Source organism: Chlorocebus sabaeus, chromosome 6, assembly GCF_047675955.1.
Source record: "Chlorocebus sabaeus isolate Y175 chromosome 6, mChlSab1.0.hap1, whole genome shotgun sequence".
Lineage (NCBI taxonomy): Eukaryota > Metazoa > Chordata > Mammalia > Primates > Cercopithecidae > Chlorocebus > Chlorocebus sabaeus.
Genome location: NC_132909.1, coordinates 7,341,379 through 7,361,250, shown reverse-complemented (window position 1 = coordinate 7,361,250; position 19,872 = coordinate 7,341,379). Strand labels below are relative to the sequence as shown.

At 53.0% G+C, this 19,872-nt stretch overlaps 3 protein-coding genes across 7 annotated transcripts in view; 2 read left to right on the top strand and 1 right to left on the bottom strand.

Moving 5' to 3' along the window:
- The window catches only part of SHANK1 (SH3 and multiple ankyrin repeat domains 1), a 60,052-nt gene extending 58,616 nt beyond the window's left edge, over positions 1-1,436 (bottom strand). For 4 of the 5 annotated variants that reach the window (XR_005238366.2, XM_007997682.3, XM_007997684.3 and 1 more), the window contains exon 1: positions 1,036-1,099. The gene's annotated coding sequence lies outside the window, so the exon portion shown is untranslated. Of the gene's footprint in view, positions 1-1,035 lie in introns of all 5 variants that reach the window. The other variant, XM_007997683.3, reaches the window with a different exon arrangement.
- A 3,565-nt stretch (positions 1,437-5,001) lies between these two features.
- On the top strand, positions 5,002-7,379 carry CLEC11A (C-type lectin domain containing 11A). The gene is made up of 4 exons (XM_007997687.3): positions 5,002-5,349; positions 5,590-5,776; positions 6,095-6,286; positions 6,697-7,379. Exons 1-4 carry the CDS (start codon positions 5,203-5,205, stop codon positions 7,140-7,142), a joined length of 972 nt encoding a protein of 323 aa, XP_007995878.2. The 5' UTR covers positions 5,002-5,202; the 3' UTR covers positions 7,143-7,379.
- Positions 7,380-7,487: 108 nt separating this feature from the next.
- GPR32 (G protein-coupled receptor 32) overlaps positions 7,488-19,872 on the top strand; it is a 47,411-nt gene continuing 35,026 nt past the window's right edge. The window contains 2 exon segments of the mRNA XM_073017221.1: positions 7,488-8,007; positions 17,345-17,439. Coding sequence (XP_072873322.1) covers positions 7,840-8,007; positions 17,345-17,439 — 263 coding nt within the window. The 5' untranslated portion in view covers positions 7,488-7,839.

The following is a 19,872-nucleotide window of genomic DNA, read 5'->3' as shown; positions in this document are numbered from 1 at the left end:
TCGGCTGACCCTGGCTGACCCCCAGCCTTAACCCCGCTCGGAGGGGGTGGCCGGTGGGATAAAAGAAAAACTGGCCAGGGCCCCCAGCGTGTACTGCTGCCCCAGCCCCCCGGGCCGGCTCCGGCCCCTCCCCCTCAGGGCTCGCGGGAGGGAGCGGGCACGCTCCGCCGGGGCGGCATGAATCAAACGCTCCGCGGCTAAGAATAGCTGGCACGCAGCTGGTACCGAGACGGGCTGAGGAATCGGCGGGGGGGGGGGGGGGGTGGAGGACGCGCGAGAGGGGGTGCCCTGGGAGGCTGCGGGGGACAGGGGGCGGCTGGCGTGGCTGAGAGCGGGGCCTGGGAGAATGAATGGAGGCGGAGGGAGGCGGAGAGGGGCGGGGAGAGAGAGCCGGGGCCGAGGCTGGGAAACTGGTGGGGGAGAGCCCGACTGCGGAGAGGGGCGGGGGGCACCGGGGAGCAAGAGTCGGGGGCGGGAGCCGAGAGGGCGCGCCGGCCGGCGGTGTAGGGACTGGAGACCTGGTGGGGACGCGGGGAGCTTGGGCAGGGGGTGGGAAGGGACTGGAGCAGCCTGGAAGGAGAAGCGGGAGCTGGAGGGGTCGAAGGGGGCGGAGGAAGCCCCGGCCTAGACCCTCGCTGGAGGGGAGTGGGGACCAGGGTGACCTGGCGGAGGGGCCCAGGTGCGCCAGGGTGGGCTAGGCGGGGGAGTGGCAGGGCTGGGCGGGGAGGCGGGTACCGGGACCGAGCCCTGGGCCCCAGAGAGCCGGGAGGCGGGTTCGGGATAGGGGCTCTGCTGGCGGGGGATGGGGGGCGCGCCCTCCCATCAAGGATGCGATCTGGGACGGGGCACCGGGGACCGGGGCGTAACCCAATTTGGCGTCGCCCAGGGCAACGCTCCCCACCTTACCCGCACCCCCAGCCGCACACCCAGGCCAGGAGCCCGGCGCCGGGCCAAGGACATCCGGGGCGCCCTCGCCCCCTCCCGCAGCCCGGGCCCCGCAGCCTCCCCAAACCCCCAGGTTCTCGACCCCCTTACCTGCCTGGCGGGGCTGCTGAGTCCCGGTCGGCGGCGCCCGCGGCCCCTCCCCCCTCCCCCCACCCCCCACCCCCCCGGAGACGGGGGACCCTCAGGCCATGCCCCACCGCCCCGGAGGGCGAGCGGGCCCGGGGAGGGGGCGGGCGGGGGCCGGGGGGGAGGGCGGGAGGGCCGAGGACCTCACCCCCCCCGCGGGCCAGGCCTGGCCATCCGCAGAGCGCCCCCCCTTCCGCCGCGGCCGCCGCGCCCCTCCTCGCCCGCCCCCGGCTGGGTCCGGCCGGCTCCGGGCGCCGCGTCTCCGCCTGCTCTTCCTCCTCCTCTTCCTCGGGCCGCCGCCGCCGCCGCCCGCTCCGCGCCTCCTCTGCCACCCTTCTCGCTCTCTCGCTCTCGCTGTCTCTCCCTCACCCTGTCTCTCTCCCTCCCTCTCTCCCTCCCTCCCCTCCCTCCGCCCTCTCCCCTCCCTCCGGGAGCCGGCGGAGGAGACATCGCCCCTCCCCGCGCCCCCAAACCTCGCCCATCCCCCACCACCGCCGGCTCCGCCCCCTACCCTTGCCCTCCCCCACCACTCCTCGCCACCTCCGAGTCCCCAAATCCTGACTCCGCCCCTGCCTGCTCCCATACCCCGACGAAGGGGTCCTGCCCCCGTAAGGGTGCCCCCCCACACGCTTCAGGACCACCCCCTCCTAGAGAGCTCCCCGTCCCCCTACACACAGTGGGGCACAATAAATATTTGTTGCCAGACTCTACACCCCCAAATTGAAGTGTGAAGGCTATAGATTCCCACCCTGTCCCCCCAAACACACACACACACACACACACACACACACACACACCCTTTCCATCTCAGTACTGGGTCAGGGCACACGTGGACATACCTGGGCCAGGCCACATTCCCCCAAGGCACAGGTGCACAGTCACCAGCTGTAACGGCACCTGCAGAGTCCCCATATACACACACTCTCCAGCGCATGCATGCCCAGACACAATGCACCTGGGGTACACAGCTACAAACACACCCAGCTACATGCAGTTGTCACACCCCTGTGCCCGGGCACACACGCAGCACATGCACACAACTGCCCACCACACACACGCGTGCGCGGGCGTGCGCGCGCACACACACACACACACACAGGCGTTCACCCCGGTATGCATGCCCAGATCTCTCAACACCAAAACGGAGTTACAGCACTGTAGAGACGTGTGCACGCCTTCCCATCACGCCCACCCACCGTGCTGTCCATTGCACTGGTTCGCACTCACCCGTTTACATGCCCAACACCGTGCCATCCTTCCCCTCCAGGATAGTTACTGCTGATATTCCTACAGCACTTTCTGTGTGCCAGGCTCAGGGACTTTCACCATCCCCATTTTCTAGAGGGGGAAACCAAGGCACAGAAAGGCTAAGTAACTTGCCCAAGGTCATCCAGCTATAAGGATGTGGTAACAAGGATCAAGAACAGGTAGGCTGGCTCCAAAGTCCTCACTTGACCACTATTGTGCACTACCAGGCATATCCCCTCATAGTTGCAGATCCTTGTTCATCACATACAGACACACCCAACCATCTCCTCAGAGCTTGCACATGTGTGTGTAGGCACGCATATGCAGCCAGCTGCAGGCAGACAGCTCATTCATGCCTGGGACGCACCCACAGAGAGGGCAGATCCCACAGAGCAGCAGTGAGTGGTGAGTGTCCCCTTAGCCCAGGCTTCCTCATTCTCCCAGCTCCAACAGCACCTCCCGGGCCTGCAGGGGGCAGTTCTAGGCAGCCTCATGGGTTCCCCTCCAGCTGCAGGCTCTCCCCGGTACCCGAGTATGAGCTGGAGGAGGTGCCTGCTCAGCCTGGGGAGGCTCTATCTTGATGCACATCCACTAGCCCAGGTGGTGAGCAGCTGGGCCCGGGGAAAGAACAGCTGCCCATGTTGGCTTCAGCAGCCAGAGAGGCTGTGCACCCCTGCACAGTTTACAAGGCCTTTCCCCATATATGCATTATTTCTTGAGGTCTGTAGCTCCTGGTGAGGGGTCCCAGGTCCCCAACAGGTACCTGAGAGGCCCAGGCTCTGAGGCAGGGAGCAGTCTGCCCAAGGTCACAGTGCCCTCGATGTACCAGGCTTTCTTGGAAAACGGAAGGCTGGAGGCATTGATTTCCAAGGCCCCTCCTGGGGCTCCCGGCAGCCGAGGGCAGATGCCCTGCTCTTGGAGCCAGAAACCTTGGCTAGCTGCCGCCACACTGGTGACCTCCAGCAGGCCATGCTGTTTCAGAGCCTCGGTCTCTTTTGAAGAGCAGGCCCAGTGATCCCCGGCTGGTGTGCCCCATGCTTGTTGGCACCACCAGCCAAGCCTGGACTGGAAAAGCCCTGCATGACTCATGGGCCTGACATAGAGGAGCATGGCATGGCATCGTGCTTCCTTGCCTCCAAGCTTCTCTCCCACTGCTCTCACCGCCTCCACCCACGCTGCCACCACCACCCTGGGAACTTGGGTGCCAGCAAACCAAAAAGGTGAAGCCTCGAGGCCTTTGACCCCACCAGGAACGGCTACCCTCTCGCCCACTCAACAGGTTGATTGAGCACCTACTATGTGCTAGGTAGGCCTTGTGCTAGGAGATGCAGCAGTGCATAGAAATCCCTGCTTTCATTGGCAGGGAACAGACATAAACAAACAAACAAGATCGTGTCAGTCTTGATTATACCAAAAAGATGAAATGGGGCATTTTAATAAAGTAACTTGTGGAACAGATAAGGTGGTTGGGGAAGGCCTCTTGGAGCTGAGACCTCGATGATGAGAAGGCACTGGGGAAAGAACCTTCTCGAAGGAGGAAAGGGCTAGTGCAAATGCTCTGAGGTTGTAATCAGCTTAGTATTTGGGGGCAAGCCAAGAGGCCAGGGAAGGTGGAGCCTGGGGGCGGGTGAGGGGAGTGGGGGTGATGAGGCTGCAGAGGTGTAAAGGGTTCTTCCTTCCCAGCCCTCAGCATGGTAGGCTGTGCTAAGGACTGAGGCCCAGGCTTGGCTTCCCTCCTGCTTATGATGGGAAGGTGGGGGAGCAGGGGAGTGGGGAGTGATGTGATCTGATTTATGGTTTGGAAGGATTGCTTTGGCTGCGGCAAGCAGCCGGGATTGGAGGGGCTCAGGAGGAAGGAGGGGGAGGGCAGGGAGACTGCAGTGGTCCAGGCTGAAACGAGGTGGCTCGCTGAATGCTCAGAGCTCCTTGAGCACACAACCTAGCGTCTGTCGATTTCACCTCCTGGAGAAACCTTCCCTGACTGCTCCTCCAGACTCCTCACCCTCTCCCATCTCCAACCTCCTCATCCCAGGAACTATCTGGCTGCTGGTCTGCAAGCAGCTGGAGTCCTCAGCATCACCCAGCCCAGGGCCTGGCCTGCAGGAGGCTTCTAGTAAGGTGGTCAATTAATCCCCGAGCCCCATCTTCCAGGGCTGTGCACACAGTCACACACGTGATCTTTGCATGTGTCGCCCCCCCCCCCCCACACCCACTCACTAGGATCTCCAGAAAAGGGCTTGAAGGGTGGGATGGGCAATCTAGGGGGCAGGAGAGGCTCTGGAGTCTCCTCCACTGAGCATGTGGGCGATGGTGGCCACAGGATAATAACAACCTCAGTGAGACCCTGAGGTCTGCCCCCTCCTCAGGAATGGCCAGGCAGGGAAGAAGGGAGCAGTGCTTGGTCCCAGCATCCCACCACTGCCCGGATGATTCTGAGCGGGTTCCTGGGCTGAAGCTGGGGCCTGTGTTTTCCAAGATTCCTTGGAGAGCCAGCTCCATCCTCTTCCTGATTATCTAAGCTTTGGGCCACGGCAGAAGGAACGGAGCAGGGCGGAAGCGAGCTCTGGAAAGTGGAAAGAGGAGGGTGTGCGAGGAGACCCAAGGCGGGATCCAGGCTTTGGAACGTTGGAGGTTTCCGGCCACAGAGGCAGGGCCTCGGGGGAGCCAAGAGGGGCGGGGAGAGACACACACAGAGGAGCAGAGGAGACCAACGGACTGGACAGAGACGAGGAGAGAAACAGGAAGAGAGAAGCTGGGAGAGTCGGGAACCTGGGGGCTAGTGACCTGCACACAGGGCAGGGGCACTCAGCAGTTCCCAGAGGCCACCCCTCCCACCCCAGACATCCAGACATCTGGAACTTTGGGTGCCAAGAGTCCAGCTTAATGCAGGCAGCCTGGCTTTTGGGGGCTTTGGTGGTCCCCCACCTCTTGGGCTTTGGCCATGGGGCTCGGGGAGCCGAGAGGGAGTGGGAGGGAGGCTGGGGAGGTGCCCAGGAGGAGGAGCGGGAGAGGGAGGCCCTGATGCTGAAGGTGAGCTCTGGAGTGTCAGGGAGCTATGGGTGGTGAACTGTGAGCCTGGGAGGGGGTATTGCAAGGTTAGGGAAATGGACAAAAAGGAGCAATTAGGATAGTCTCGCGGGGTGGGGGGGGGCGGTTGATGATGGGCTCAGAAACAGGACTCAGGCGGCAGAGAATGAGTTAAGAGTTGGAAAGTGGCGCGTGGGGCATCTTGGTGGCAGGCTGGGGCTCACCGCCCCTCCCCTGCCCCAGCATCTGCAGGAAGCCCTGGGACTGCCTGCTGGGAGGGGGGATGAGAATCCTGCCGGAACTGTTGAGGGCAAAGAGGACTGGGAGATGGAGGAGGACCAGGGGGAGGAAGAGGAGGAGGAAGCAACGCCAACCCCATCCTCCAGCCCCAGCCCCTCTCCCACCCCCGAGGACATCGTCACTTACATCCGTAAGTAACCAGAAGCCCTCACCCCCAAACCCCCAGGCCGCCGCGGTCACTTTCGCAAACATGAAGGGTCGGTTCCCTGCCGGGTGGTCTTTCAGTAGTCCATTGCCTAGCCCAGAGCCCCCACACCCCTAGGAGCCCCAGGTCCATGACCATGCCTTCTAAGAGCCTGGCGCCACTCGACCCTACCTTCCAGGAGTCCGGGGTCCCCCCACACCGCCACCCCGCCCTCAGGAGCCCTAGGTCGCAGTTCTCCAGATCCTCAGTCCCCCCGCTGCATCTCCAGGCTCTCCCTCCAGCACGATCCCTGTCTGTCCGCAGTGGGACGCCTGGCCGGCCTGGACGCAGGCCTGCACCAGTTGCACGTCCGTCTGCACGCGTTGGACACCCGCGTGGTCGAGCTGACCCAGGGGCTGCGGCAGCTGCGGAACGCGGCAGGCGACACCCGCGATGCCGTGCAAGCCCTGCAGGAGGCGCAGGGTCGCGCCGAGCACGAGCACGGTCGCTTGGAGGGTGAGTCCGCGGAACGCGGGGTGGAAAAAAATGAGACTATTTGGCCAGGTATGGGACTGGTTGAGAAAATGACCCTAGGTGTCCGGGGCGGGAGAGCTGCTGTGTGCTAGCGGACGGGGTTAGAGAGCTGGGAGGCTGCATGTAGGCAGCAGGGTGGGCACTCCAGAGCCGCGCGGACCCGACAGGGGCAGCACCACGCCCCCTACAGTCCCGCCCCCACCGCCTGGCCCCGCCCCTGGAGGACCGGACTCTCCACCTTCTGGCTCCCGCGGTTCTGACCACGCCTCCTCCCAGCCCGCCCTATGAGGTCCTGACCCCGCCTCCCTCCACTCCCGGATGATTTGTCCCCGCCCCCTTCCAGTCCCCGAATGCATAACCCCGCCTCCTTCTCTATCCGGCCCCGCCCACAGGCTGCCTGAAGGGGCTGCGCCTGGGCCACAAGTGCTTCCTGCTCTCGCGCGACTTCGAAACTCAGGCGGCGGCGCAGGCGCGGTGCACGGCGCGGGGCGGGAGCCTGGCGCAGCCGGCTGATCGCCAGCAGATGGAGGCGCTCACCCGCTACCTGCGCGCGGCGCTCGCTCCCTACAACTGGCCGGTGTGGCTGGGCGTACACGATCGGCGCGCCGAGGGCCTCTACCTCTTCGAAAACGGCCAGCGCGTGTCCTTCTTCGCCTGGCATCGCGCACCCCGCCCCGAGCTCGGCGCCCAGCCCAGCGCCGCGCCGCACCCGCTCAGCCCGGACCAGCCCAACGGCGGCACGCTGGAGAACTGCGTGGCGCAGGCCTCTGACGACGGCTCCTGGTGGGACCACGACTGCCAGCGGCGCCTCTACTACGTCTGCGAGTTCCCCTTCTAGCGGGGCCGGTCCCCCGCCTCCCTGCCCATCCCACCAGCCGGCCTTTCCCTGCGCCGTGCCCACCCTCCTCCGAGATCGCCCTTCCCTTCCTGTCCACGGATGGCAGCATCTCCCCCTCCAGGCTGGGCCCTCCTGGGAGGGCTCTTGCGGTGCCGGGACTCCTCCTTGTTAGTGTCCTTCCTTGAAGGGGCGGACACCAGGCTAGGTCCGGTGCCAATAAATCCTTGTGGAATCTGACTTGAGGGGCAGTGAAGGCACTCTTGGACTTTATCTTCTGCAGGGAAAGCCGGGAAGGGCCAGACCCTGGTCTTTGGGCGCGTGTCCTGGCCTTTGGACGCCTGTTCTGCTTTTTAAAGATGTAATTTGTCCCCAGATAGAGTGATGGAGAAACACTGGCGCATATGTACACACGTTCATCTGTTCTGTGCACAGATGCCCCGAGTACACACGTGCAAATGCTGTAGACACCTTCACCTCCATCGTGCCCTCTCTCGGCCTTTGGAACCCAGGGACTGCCAATCGTCCCAGGCCTTGGTCTTGGTCCTGGTCAAGGAGATTTGGGAAAAAAAAATGAAGGAGCTAAAGGCTCTGACAAGTCCTGCAGGAAAGCCTATTCAATTTGTTTAAGTGGTGTGTCTCCAGTTTGTTTCCCCAGATGATATGGATTCATGGACTTGTTGAGATGATATATTGAGACATGGACTTAAGGACCCACCCAACCCTGAAGCTTAGACTTCCAATTTTCCCTCCTCTGCTTCCTGCCAGTGAGGCCAGGAGCCAGGCCCTTCCCCTCTGCGAGCCTCGGGTTTTTCATCTGAACATGGGCACAATCCCTCCTACTTTGTGCAGCTCTTGGGATGTTCAGGTGAGACCAGGACAGTGTGCATTTAGTGATGGCTGAACTTGAGCCATACGCTACCTTCCTTCCTCACCCTTTTTTTTTTTTTTCTTTTTCTGAGACAGGGTCTTGCTCTGTCGCCCAGGCGGAGTGCAGTGGTGCAATCATGGCTTACTGCAGCCTCAATCTTCTGGGCTCAAGCAGTCCTCCCACCTTAGCTCCCCAAGTAGCTGGGACTACAGGTGCACCCCACCATACCTGGCTAATTTTTGTATTTTTTTACAGAGGTTGGGTTTTGTCATGTTGCCCAGGCTGGTCTTGAACTCCTGAGCTCAATAAATCTGCCCACCTGGGCCTCCCAAAGTGCTGGGGATACAGGCGTGAGCCACAGCGCCTGGCTCTCCCTCACCGTTTTCATATCTTTACTCCCTGGGGGCAGTGAAGACACCCAGGAGTCAGCCAGCCTGGGCCTCAGCATAGTGGACAGCTGTTTGGAGGAGAGGCACTTTGGAAATCACCCTAGTACCTCCCCCAAGGTTGGCATCATGGGCGTGACCCTGACATCAGGGAGCCCAGGAATGGCAATGTGACCCTGTCTGTCCTTACCACTCTGCCCCTTCCCTTCCTTCAGCCATGGCACCACTGCCTAAAGGGTCACCATTGGATCCACAAGGGAGGAGCAAGCCATCAGGGTCAGCTTGGATAGAGGGAAGATCACCCACCCTTCTCTGTTCAGGAGTCATTTCTCAGCCCCACAGCCCCAGAAGAATGCAGAATAGGAGAGTGGGGGTGTGGCCTGGAGTCAGCCTTCAATCAGAAATTCTTCCCATGCTGAGCTTCAGTTTCCCCAGGGAGGAATAGGCAGCTCTAGATCTTATAGGCAGCCAGAGATCAGATTAGGCAGACAATGATGAGTACCTGTTACTTCCCACAGGGGTCTCTGCCCTAGCAGAGCTTCCATTCTGGAAAGTATTTGGGCATGGTACACCACGGCTGCCCGCCCGGATTCTGGAGCCAGATGGCCCAGGTTCCAGTCCTGTCTCCTATCAGCCACTTATCTCCTGGGAAAACCCGAGTGAGACATAACCTTGCTGCTTCTCAATGTCTCCATCTGTACTATGGGGATAATAACAGTATTGATCTAGAATAATACCAGACACAGAGGGGTCTTTGCAGTTCCCAGATCTGATCTTCACCTCTGTGTGCTCTCTCCTGACACTGTGCCTTTGTATATGCAAAGATCTCCATCTTCCCTCCTCTGTAGGGTAGACACCCACTTCCAAGAATTGGATAACACATCACCCCAAACATCCAGCCTCTCCCCCGAGTCCCGCGCGGGGTTAGGGATCCCCCTTGGTATCCACAAGCCCCTTGTTCCTCTCTTGACCCAGCCCTGATCAGACAGGCTGAGGGACACTCCAGGTGCGTAGGGGGAGGGCAGGACAAGGTATGACTATCTCTGTCCCCAGCATCGCCTGGCACATGGGAGCCCTTCGAATGAAGATTCTTGTGTGGCATCATGCAGGGGACCCTGAGATGAGTCGGCTCTCTGCTGCTTTTCCTCCCTGGCCTCCCCAAGGCTGGGTGAGGCACCTCCTCTAGTTTCCCATAGGGTCCGGGGCTTTCCACATCACTTTGGGTGCCACTGTCTGGTCTGACAGACAATGTCTGTCTCCCTGGCAGAGCCTGGAGCTACCATACCAAGCACAGGGCCAGCTGTGGGCATGCCGAGAGAGAGGTCTGAAGGGAGTGGTGTGCCTGCAAGGACTGTTTATGCATCAGAACAGCACGCCTATATGTGGCATTCGGTGCTGATTCCTGACTCTGGTCTGCGTGGGAAACCTACTCTCTCCTCCAGGAAGCCCCACCAGATTTCCCACGGGCCAGAGTTTGCCAGTGTCCTCTCCCTGGCTCTCTGCGGAGCGCTGGTAGTTTGCAAGGCCAGAGCCATGGACCAGGGGGCGCCTTTTAATGCTGATTAGAATAGATGCATTAAGGAATCCCAGGGAAGTAGAACAAGGGCAGGAGGCCTGGGATGATTCAGCAAGGGAGGAAGAACCAGAGAAGAAAGAAGAACCAGCGGCCGCACGGGCTTGCAGGGCGATAAAGCCCAAGAGGCCGAGCCTCAGGCCCATTACCGCCTTTCCAGAACCACGTTTTTCCGCAGTAACCGGGTGACTCCAACGGGTCACCTCTCAAGCCCCGCCCCTCCTCCCACGTGAGGTTCGTCTCCTTTTCCCAGCAAGCCTGAGGGCCACGCCTTGGCGGTGAGGTCGGAGCTCAGACCCCTCTCCACCCAGGCCTCGCCCCGAGGTACTCTGGGAAATGTAGTCCGGTCACGCGCCCACTGGTAGGAAAACCGCAATTCGCGAAGCCTTAACGTTCAACTCGCGTTTGGATCTCTTGGACGAGAGTTTTTCAGAACAGGTGCATTTCCTTGGGTAGATCATAACCATTTTTTAAAAACTGAAATAAATTCATATGAAATATTAGTGTCAGAAAATGGTAAGAAGCTTTTCAAAATTTAAACGTCCATGTGCTGAATTAACAATATAAAATTCAATATAAAATTTCTTTCTTTGTGGCTAAACACTGGTCCAAAGCAACTTAGTTTCTTTCTTTTCTACTTATTTTCGGGTTCTGGTTTTTTGTTTGTTTGTTTTGCTTTTGTTTTTGTTTTTTGAGACAGAGTCTCACTCTGTCACCCAGGCTGGAGTGCAGTAGTGGCGCAATCATAGCTCACAGCAGCCTCGACCTCCTAAGCTAAAGCAATCCTCCCGCCTCAGTTTCCTGAGTAGCCGGGACTACAGGCGTGCACCTTAAAACAAAACAAAACAAAAAAACAGACAAAATTTGAATTTGGAAATAAGTTTAAACTTATAGATAACCTAGACAAATATAAACACTGTAGGACAAACAAATACTCTACTCTGATTTGTTTATTAACAGTTTACCCCATTGCTTTGGCTTCATCATTCCATTTATCCATCCATCCACCCACCCACCCACCCATCCATCCTGGCCCAATGTTTAGATAGGTTTAGAACAAGGTAGGAATGTGTGTAAGTGAGTCAGCATCAGGCCTGGGCTGCGTGCAGTAAGCTCATGTCTGTAATTCCAACACTTTGGGAGGCCAAGACAAGAGGATTGGTTGAGCCCAGGGGTTCAAGACCAGCCTGGGTGACATAGTGAAATCCCACCTCTATGGAAGGAAGGGAGGAAGGGGAGGGAGGGGAGAGAAGGAGAGGGGAAGGTAGGGGGAGGAGGAGGGGGGAGGGAAGGAGAGCAGAAGGGGAAGGGGAGGGGAGGGTAGGGTAGGAGAACATTATCTGGGTGTGGTGGCACATGCCTGTAGTCTCAGCCACTTGGGAGCGTGAGGTGGGAGGATTGCTTGAATCCAGGAGTTTGAGGTTGCAGTGAGCTATGATTGTATCACTGTATTCCAGTCTGGGTGACAGAACGAGATCCTGTCTCAAAAAAAAAAAGGAAAAATCAGATTTGGACTGCAAAGTGGACCTAAGGTCTTGTTTCCCTGGAAACTACAATGTTAATATAAATGTGGCATGCTGTGCCCAGAAACTTTTTATTTAAAACTCTGCACCAGGGCTGGAAATGGAGGCTTCTTATCTTGGTCAAAGTGACAGATCTTCCAGGAAGGAAAGATTAGGCTGTTTCATTCTTACCGATAGACTTTCATACTGCAAAGTTTCCAACAGTCTATAATTTTAGAGAACAAAGTTTCTCAGTGAGTAAGATCGCAGTCGTCACTCATAAAGGGGGCTGTTAGAACACTTTTACTGCTGCAGCTCCCCCTGGGTGAAATGTGTCCTGCTAACCTTACAGTTTTATCTGGGTCTATAGATGAAGGGCAGGCCAGATTTTTACAGTATTAGCTAGCTTTAGCTCATATATATATATTATTTTTCTTTTCTTTTCCTGCCTTTCTTTTTCTTTCTTTCTCTCCCCTGTCTTTCTTTCTTTCCTTTTTTTTTTTTGAGATGGAGTTTCGCCCTTTTGTTCAGGCTGGAGTCCCATGGTGCAGTCTTGGCTCACTGCAATCTCCGCTTCCTGAGTTCAAACAATTCTCCTGCCTCAGCCTCCTGAATAGCTGGGACTACAGGGGCCCACCACCATGCCAGGCTAATTTTTGTATTTTTAGTAGAGATGGGGTTTCACCATGTTGGCCAGGCTGGTCTCGAACTCCTGACTTCAAGTCATCCACCCACCTCAGTCTTCCAAAGTGCTGAGATTATAGGCATGAGCCACTGGGCCCAGGCCATTTTTCTTTTTTTGTTTTTTTTTTGGTTTGAGACAGAGTCTCGCTCCTTTGCTTTGGAGTGTGATAGCGCAATCACAGCGCACTGCAGCTTAACTGCCTGGGCTTCAGCAGTGCCCCCCAAGTGCAGCCTCCCAAGTAGCTGGGACCACAGACATGCACCGCCACACCTGGCCAATTTTATTATTATTATTATTTTATAGACAAGGTCTCTCCCAGGCTGGTCTGAAACTCGTGGGCTCAAGCGATCCTCCTGCCTTGGCCTCCTGAAGTGCTGGGATTATAGGCATGAGTCACCGTGCTGGGCCTTACATGTATGTTTTCAAAAGCATTTAAGGGTTAGTTACACACATCATGGCCCTTTACCCCTAAATTCTTCAGTGTGTATTTCCTCAGAATAGAAATATTATCCTCCATAACCATAATAACTTCTATAAATGTAACATTTATGCATACTTTTATCTAATCCATTGGTAGTATTCAAAATTATGTCAGTTTACCCAATGATATCCTTCACAGCACTTCCCCCTCCAGTTCAGGATCCCATCCGGGGTCAGGCATTGCATTTAGTTGTCATGTCTTTTTTTTTTTTTCCTTGAAACAGAGTCTCACTCTTTAGCCTAGGCTAGAGTGCAGTGGTGCCATCTCAGCTCACTGCAACCTCCACCTCCCAGGTTCAAGTGATTCTTCTGCCTCAGCCTCGAAAGTAGCTGGAATTACAGGCATGCACCACCATGCCCAGCTAATTTTTATATTTTTAGTAGAGACGAGGTTTCGCCATGTTGGCCAGGCTGATCTTGAACTCCTGACCTCAGGTGATCCACCAGCCTCGGCCTCCCAAAATGCTGGGATTGCAGTCGTGAGCCACTGTGCCCAGCCAGTTGTCATGTCTCTTTAGCCTCCTTGAATCTGGAACATTTCCATATTTATAGTATTGACATTTTAGGGGCCGGGCGCGGTGGCTCACGCCTGTAATCCCAGCACTTTGGGAGGCCGAGGCAGGCGGATCACGAGGTCAGGAGATTGAGACCATCCTGGCTAACACAGTGAAACCCCATCTCTACTAAAAATACAAAAAATTAGCCAGGTGTGGTTGCAGGCGCCTGTAGTCCCAGCTACTCGGTAGGCTGAGGCAGGAGAATGGCGGGAACCGGGAGGCGGAGCTTACAGTGAGCCAAGATTACACCACTGCACTCCAGCCTGGGCAACAGAGTGAGACTCTGTCTCAAAAAAAAAAAAAAAGAAAAGAAAATATATATATATATATATATATGAGAGAGAGAGAGAGACACACATTTTGGAAGAACAGCTCCTTGCCCTTCTAAAAATAGAAGTTCCATATTTTTAGTTGGTCTAATGTTTCCTCATGAAGATTAGATTCAAGTTATACATTCTCCACCAGAATAATGAGGTGAGGTGTGTACTTCTTTGACGGTATCCCATCTGGACACAGTCAGTACCCTACGGTCCCTCATTAGTGAAGTGAGTTTTAATCACCCAGTGAGCTGATGTCCAGTTTCTCAGCTGTGTAATACTCCTTTGCAGCTAATAAGCAGTCCAGGGGCAATACTTTAAGACAAGTAGGTATCTGCCTTTCATCAAAATCTCCCCCTTGATTTCGCACCCATTGATGATTCAGCAGATGCGAGTTATTATGAATAACAAAAGATGCTCCTGGCCTGGGACGGTGGTTCACACCTGTAATCCCTGTACTTTGGGAAGCTGAGGAGGGAAGATCACTTGAATTCAGGAGTTTGAGACCAGCCTGGGCAATATAGAGGGATCTTGTCTCTAAAGAAAATACAAAAATTAGCCTGGTGTGGTGGCAAGAGCCTGAAGTCCCAGCTACTTGGAAGGATGAGATGGGAGGATTGCTTGAGCCCAGGAGGTCGAGGCTTCAGTGAGCAGTGATCATGCCACTGCACTCCAACCTGGGCAACAGAGGGAGACCCTGTCTCAAAAAAAAAAAAAAAAAAAAAGAGAGAGAGAGAAGAAAAAGAATAGGAAGTTACTGTTAAACACCTTCTCCCATCCCCCTCACCAGTACCTACCATCCTGAATTGTGTTTCACCGTTGCTTGATTTTCATTATTATTTTAGCATGTGTGTATGTTTCCTGAAACAACATCTTATCTAATTATGCTTGTTTTTGGGGCTTTGGAGTAATAATACATGTATTCGTTGGCTCAAACTGCCCTTATAAAGTACCACAGGCTGGGGGACTGAAATAGCAGAATTGATTGTCTCCCAGTTCTGGAGGCTGGAAGTCTGAGATCAAGATGTTGGCATGGTTGGTTTCTTCTGAGGCCTCCTTTCTTGGCTTGCAGACGGCCGCCTTCTTACTGTGCCCTCACGTGGTCCTCTCTGTGTGCATATCCCTGATGACTTTCTGTGTGGCCATATATCCTCTTCCCATAAGGGTGAAGTCCAGCTGGATTAGGGCCCACCCTAATGGCCCCATTTAACCTTCACTACCTCTTTAGAGATCCTATGTCCAAATACAGTCATGTTCTGACGTACTGGGTGTTAGGGCTCCAAAATATGAATTTTGGGGGCTGCATTTCAGCTTACAACTGTATCTTACTGTATGCAACTTGCTTTTTTTTTTTTTTTTTTTTGAGACAGAGTCTTGCTCTGTTGCCCTGGCTGGAGTGAAGTGGTGCGATCTCGGCTCACTGCAGCCTGCCTCCGAGGTTCAAGCCATTCTTCTTGCCTCATATTCCCAAGTAGTTGGGACTACAGGCACATGCCACCATGCCTGGCTAATTTTTGTATTTGTACAGATGAGGTTTCACCATGTTGACCAGGCTGGTCTTGAACTCCTGACCTCAAGTGATCCACCTGCCTCGGCCTTCCAGCGTGTTGGGATTACAAGCGTGATCCACCGTGCCTGGCCAATGCAACTTGCTTTTTAAAGACAAACTTCTGTTACTAAGATGCGTTCGTGATGGTGCCTGTAGCCATTGTTCACACATTTTTCAGGGGTATGGTATGAAAATGATTAAAAATAATATGAGGAGAAATCGATGAAATGCATGGGGGAAGAAAAGATTAACAAAACCAAAATCTATTTTAAGTTTTGAAAAAGCAACTAAGACAGACTTACTTTGGGCAAACCAATTAAGAACAAAGAGACAGGCTGCAAATAAAATACAAATTGTAAAATGGTGAGTAATTATAGCCAGGACAGAGATATAAAAAGTAATGAAAATGTATTATGGCTATGTGCTAACATTAAAAACCTGAATGAACTGGTTCAATTACTAGAAAAATATATAATGCTAAAATGACACAAAATCAGAGAACTTGAATAAGCCGGTGACTATTAAAGAATTTGAAATTATATTCAGAGATCTCCCCTCTCCCCCCAAAACCCCCTGGCACAGATGGTTTTCTGAGCAAGTGATACCAAACATTCAAAGAATGTTTAATTCCTATCTTGTATGAATTATTCCAGAAAATCGCTGGAAAATTATGTAATAACTGCCTGATTCATTTTTAGAGGCTAATGCAATGTTGAATCCAAAATCGGATAAGGACCAGATGCAAGAAAATTATAGATTCATTTCACTTGTGAATGAAGATGTAAAAATTCCAAATCAAATAATTGCCTCTTAAATCCAGCGTACCATAATTCTTCATGATCAAATAAGAGTTCTCCTCCTAATGCAAAGATGATTCAAAAATTAAAAAAAATAAAGTTCTTTCAATATAATTCACCATATCAATACTCCAAGGAAGAAAATATAATGATTTCAACTGATGTGGGAAAATAATTTCATAAGGCTGTACATCTATTATGGTTAAAAATTAAAACACTTAATGACGAGTTGATGGGTGCTGACGAGTTGATGGGTGCAGCACAGCAACATGGCACAAGTATACATATGTAACAAACCTGCACGTTATGCACATGTACCCTAGAACTTAAAGTATAATAATAATAAAAAAGAATTAAAACACTTCACTTTGGGAGGCTGAGGCGGGGGGATCACTCGAGGCCAGGAGTGTGAGACCAGCCTGGGCAGCACGGTGAGACCCCAACATGGTGGTGTGCGCTGGTGGTCCCAGCTACTTGGGAGGCAGAGGTGGGAGGATCACTTGAGCCTGGGAGGCTGCATGGTTTTGAATTGCATTTCTGTCATAATTAATGGTGTTAATATTTTCCTGGACATTTAGCCCATTTATATCTTCTCTGGGAAATGTCTATTCAGATCATTCACCCTTTTTTGTTTGTTCGTTTTATTTTTTGAGACGGAGTCTCACTCTGTTGCCCAGGCTGGAGGGCAGCGGTGGAATCTCAGCTCACTGCAAGCTCCGCCCCTGGGTTCCAGCAATTCTCCTGCCTTAGCCTCTCAAGTAGCTGGGATTACAGGCACCCACCATCACGCCCAGATACTTTTTGTATTTTTCTAGTAGATATAGGGTTTCACTATGTTGGCCAGGTTGGTCTCAAACTGCTGACCTCAAGTGATCTTCCCGCCTTGGCCTCCCAAAGTGTTGGGATTACAGCTGTGAGCCGCCATGCCTGGCCTCGCCCATTTTAAAATTGGGTTACTTGAGTTCTTCGTACATTTCATTTTTTGTTTTTGTTTTTTGGATGGTTACCATATACATCTTAGTTTATCAGAATCCATTTCAGATTTATGTTAGCTTTATTACAGTGAGATATAAAAGGTTATTCCTAGATAGTTCTATTCCATTTCCCCTTGTTGTGGTATCATTGTTATAAATTTTTTTTTTTTTTTGAGATGGAGTCTTGCTCTGTTGCCCAGGCTGGAGTGCAGTGGTGCAGTCTTGGCTCACTGCAACCTCCACCTCCTGGGTTCAAGCTATTCTCCTGCCTCAGCCTCCTGAGTAGCTGGGATTACAGGCACCTGCCACCACGCCCAGGTAATTTTTGTATTTTTAGTACAGATGGGGTTTGGCCATGTTGGCCCGGCTGGTCTCCAACTCCTGACCTCAGGTGATCTGCCTGCCTCAGCCTCCTGAAGTGCTGGGATTGCGGGCATGAGCCACTGCACCAGACTATAATGCATTAAGCTTTGAATACCTAAGCTCAAGAGTTGACATCAACCTTTCCCCACAGATAATTCTGGTGCTTGTGAACTTGTGGTCCCTGAAGACTTTTGCCACCAACAAGGTCCTGGGGACTCGCAAAAACAGTCTGTGGGAGATGGATATGTAAGTCTGCTTCTAAGAAGCTCTTTGGCTGCCTCTGGTACACGGGGCCATCTTTCTTCTGTTTACCCTCTGCCCTCTTCTTCTCCCTCCACTTTCCATAATTTCGTCAAAATCAGTTAATATTTACAAAGCACTGAGAAAGCGCTGGGGACTCAGTAAGTGCTAAAAAATTGTCAGCTGCCTTTTTTTTTTTTTTTTTTTTTTTGACAGAGTCTTACTCTGTTGCCCAGGCTGGAGTGCAGTGATATGATCTCAGCTCACTGCAAACTCTGCCTCCTGGGTTCAAGCAATTTTCCTGCCTTGGCCTCCTGAGTAGCTGGGATTACAGGTGCCTGCCACCACATGAGCTAATTTTTGTATTTTTAGTAGAAACGGCATTTCACCATGTTGGCCAGGCTGGTCTTGATCTCCTGACCTCAGGTAATCCACCTGCCTTGGCCTCCCTAAGTGCTGGGATTACAGGCGTGAACCACTGTGCCTGGCCCATCAGCTGCTATTATTAGCATTATTCCTTCTGGAGAATGTTTTAGCTACTGCATTTCATGGACTCTAAGACACTCCACTTTTATGGTTGATATAAAGAAAGAAAAGTGTGTACTGCCTATAAGATGCAACAATGCTTCCTTACCACTTGGAATGTTTATTTCTTATTTACTGAAAGAGCTTTTATGGGTGTATTTATTGCAAACAATAAAGGAACATACAAGTAAAATAAAGGATTCCTAAAATTGTTTCAAAATTGAGATCTTCTTTTGTTTATTATGGAAAAGTTATACAAAAATTAGCTGGACATGGTGGTGTGTACCTGTGGTCTCAGCTACTCGGGAGGCTGAGGCGAGAGAATCACCTGAGCCAGGAGGTCGAAGCTTCAGTGAGTCGTGATGGCGCCATTGCGCTCCAGCCTGGATGACAGAGTGGGGGAAGGGAGACCCTGTCTCAAAGAAAAAAAAAAAAAAGATTGCATGTAAGAACTAAAAGTCATTACTGCTGGGGCTCTTGATCCAGCTTTGCAATTAGAGGAAACAGTTTATTGCTGACTTCTGTTTTCAGAGCAAACACCAAACACAACTTATTCCTCACCAATTCCCCCTGACCCACGAACGCCCACCCAGTTGGTTCCCAGGGGCTGAGAGTGCTCCACTGTCGTCTGGTGGATTTTCTTCTTGGCTGTGGACACCCCTTCTGCAGGTTTTCATGCCTTTCAAACGGCAGTCGTATGGTGCCGGCCGTTGGAAGATGCCTCCCGGTTTCAGAGGCGTCAAGATATGGGAAAAGTGACTTCTTAGAACTGATCAATTACAGTGTGTTTTTCAAAGGTGGTGTCTCCTTTATTGAAGCCAGTTCCTCCTCTAAGGGCAACACCGGGGAGAGCTGGTGAGATGATGGTGGTTCTCCCCAGGCTCTACTCTGCCTGGATTTGGGCACTGCTTCTTGTCAAGCTGATATCCTAACTAATATTTTCAAATGGGCAGCCTGGTTTTAGATACTTAATTTCTAGAAGCATTTCCCCTGCTGCCATGCCATCTTCAGTCTTTTAAAATCATAGTACCCTGGGAAGAGCTGATGGTGTTCTTACCCAATTCCGTCTTGGTACAAATTTAAGGGTTTTCTTTTTTTTCCACCTTCCCTAAGTGTTTTGCTATTGCAATGTCAAACTAAATAAGAAACAGAGAGAGGCTTCCAAAAGAAAATATGCTATTTGGGAATAGATCATTGCAGTGGGAAATGCATGTCATAGTAAACTATGTGCGTATGCAGGGAGGTGAAGGAAGAAGAGGGTTTTTTTTAAAGGGAAAGAAGAGGAGGATTACATAATTGTTTTGAAATAATTATCCTTGGCTGCAAAGATCGATAATAAAGGTGACACCAGTCTGAGGGCGAACAGGCAATTGCGGGGGAGATGTCCTTGCAGTATTTTTGGTGGCAGGTTGTGGTGGCTTTTGTGCTAGGTTGTGGTTTTTATAGAGTCTTTTGTAATAGGTGTTGTTGGTTTTGTTGTTGTTGTTGTTATTTTTTGGGTTTTTTTGTTGTTGTTGTTTGTCTGTTTTTTGAGATGGGGTCTCCCTCTGTCACCCAGACTGGAGTGCAGTGGTGTGATCTTGGCTCACTGCAGTGCAGCCTCCAACTCCTGGGCTCAAGTGATCCTCCCACCTCAGCCTCCAGAGTGCTGGGACTACAGGCACATACCACCATGCCCAGCTAATATTTGATATTTTTCGTTGAGATGGGGATTCGCCATGTGGCCCAGGCTGGTCTCCAACTCCTGGGTTCAAAGTGAGCCTCCCTCCTCGGCTTCCCAACGTGCTGGGATTACAGGCATGAGCCATCGTACCCCGCATGTGATAGTTTTTGTTATCAGGCATACAAGCATGATAACCCTGTCTTCATGGCTCTGTTTGTCAACGTTTTAAAAATATCAGTACCTAGGGACAG

What these genes read in the sequence shown, in the direction of transcription:
- CLEC11A (XM_007997687.3), top strand. Translation starts at nt 5,203, where the DNA reads ATGCAGGCAGCCTGGCTTTTGGGGGCTTTGGTGGTCCCCCACCTCTTG. An exon ending in GGGAGGCCCTGATGCTGAAG is followed by an intron (nt 5,350 to 5,589) that starts GTGAGCTCTGGA and finishes CCCCTGCCCCAG; the next exon opens with CATCTGCAGGAAGCCCTGGG. An exon ending in GGACATCGTCACTTACATCC is followed by an intron (nt 5,777 to 6,094) that starts GTAAGTAACCAG and finishes GTCTGTCCGCAG; the next exon opens with TGGGACGCCTGGCCGGCCTG.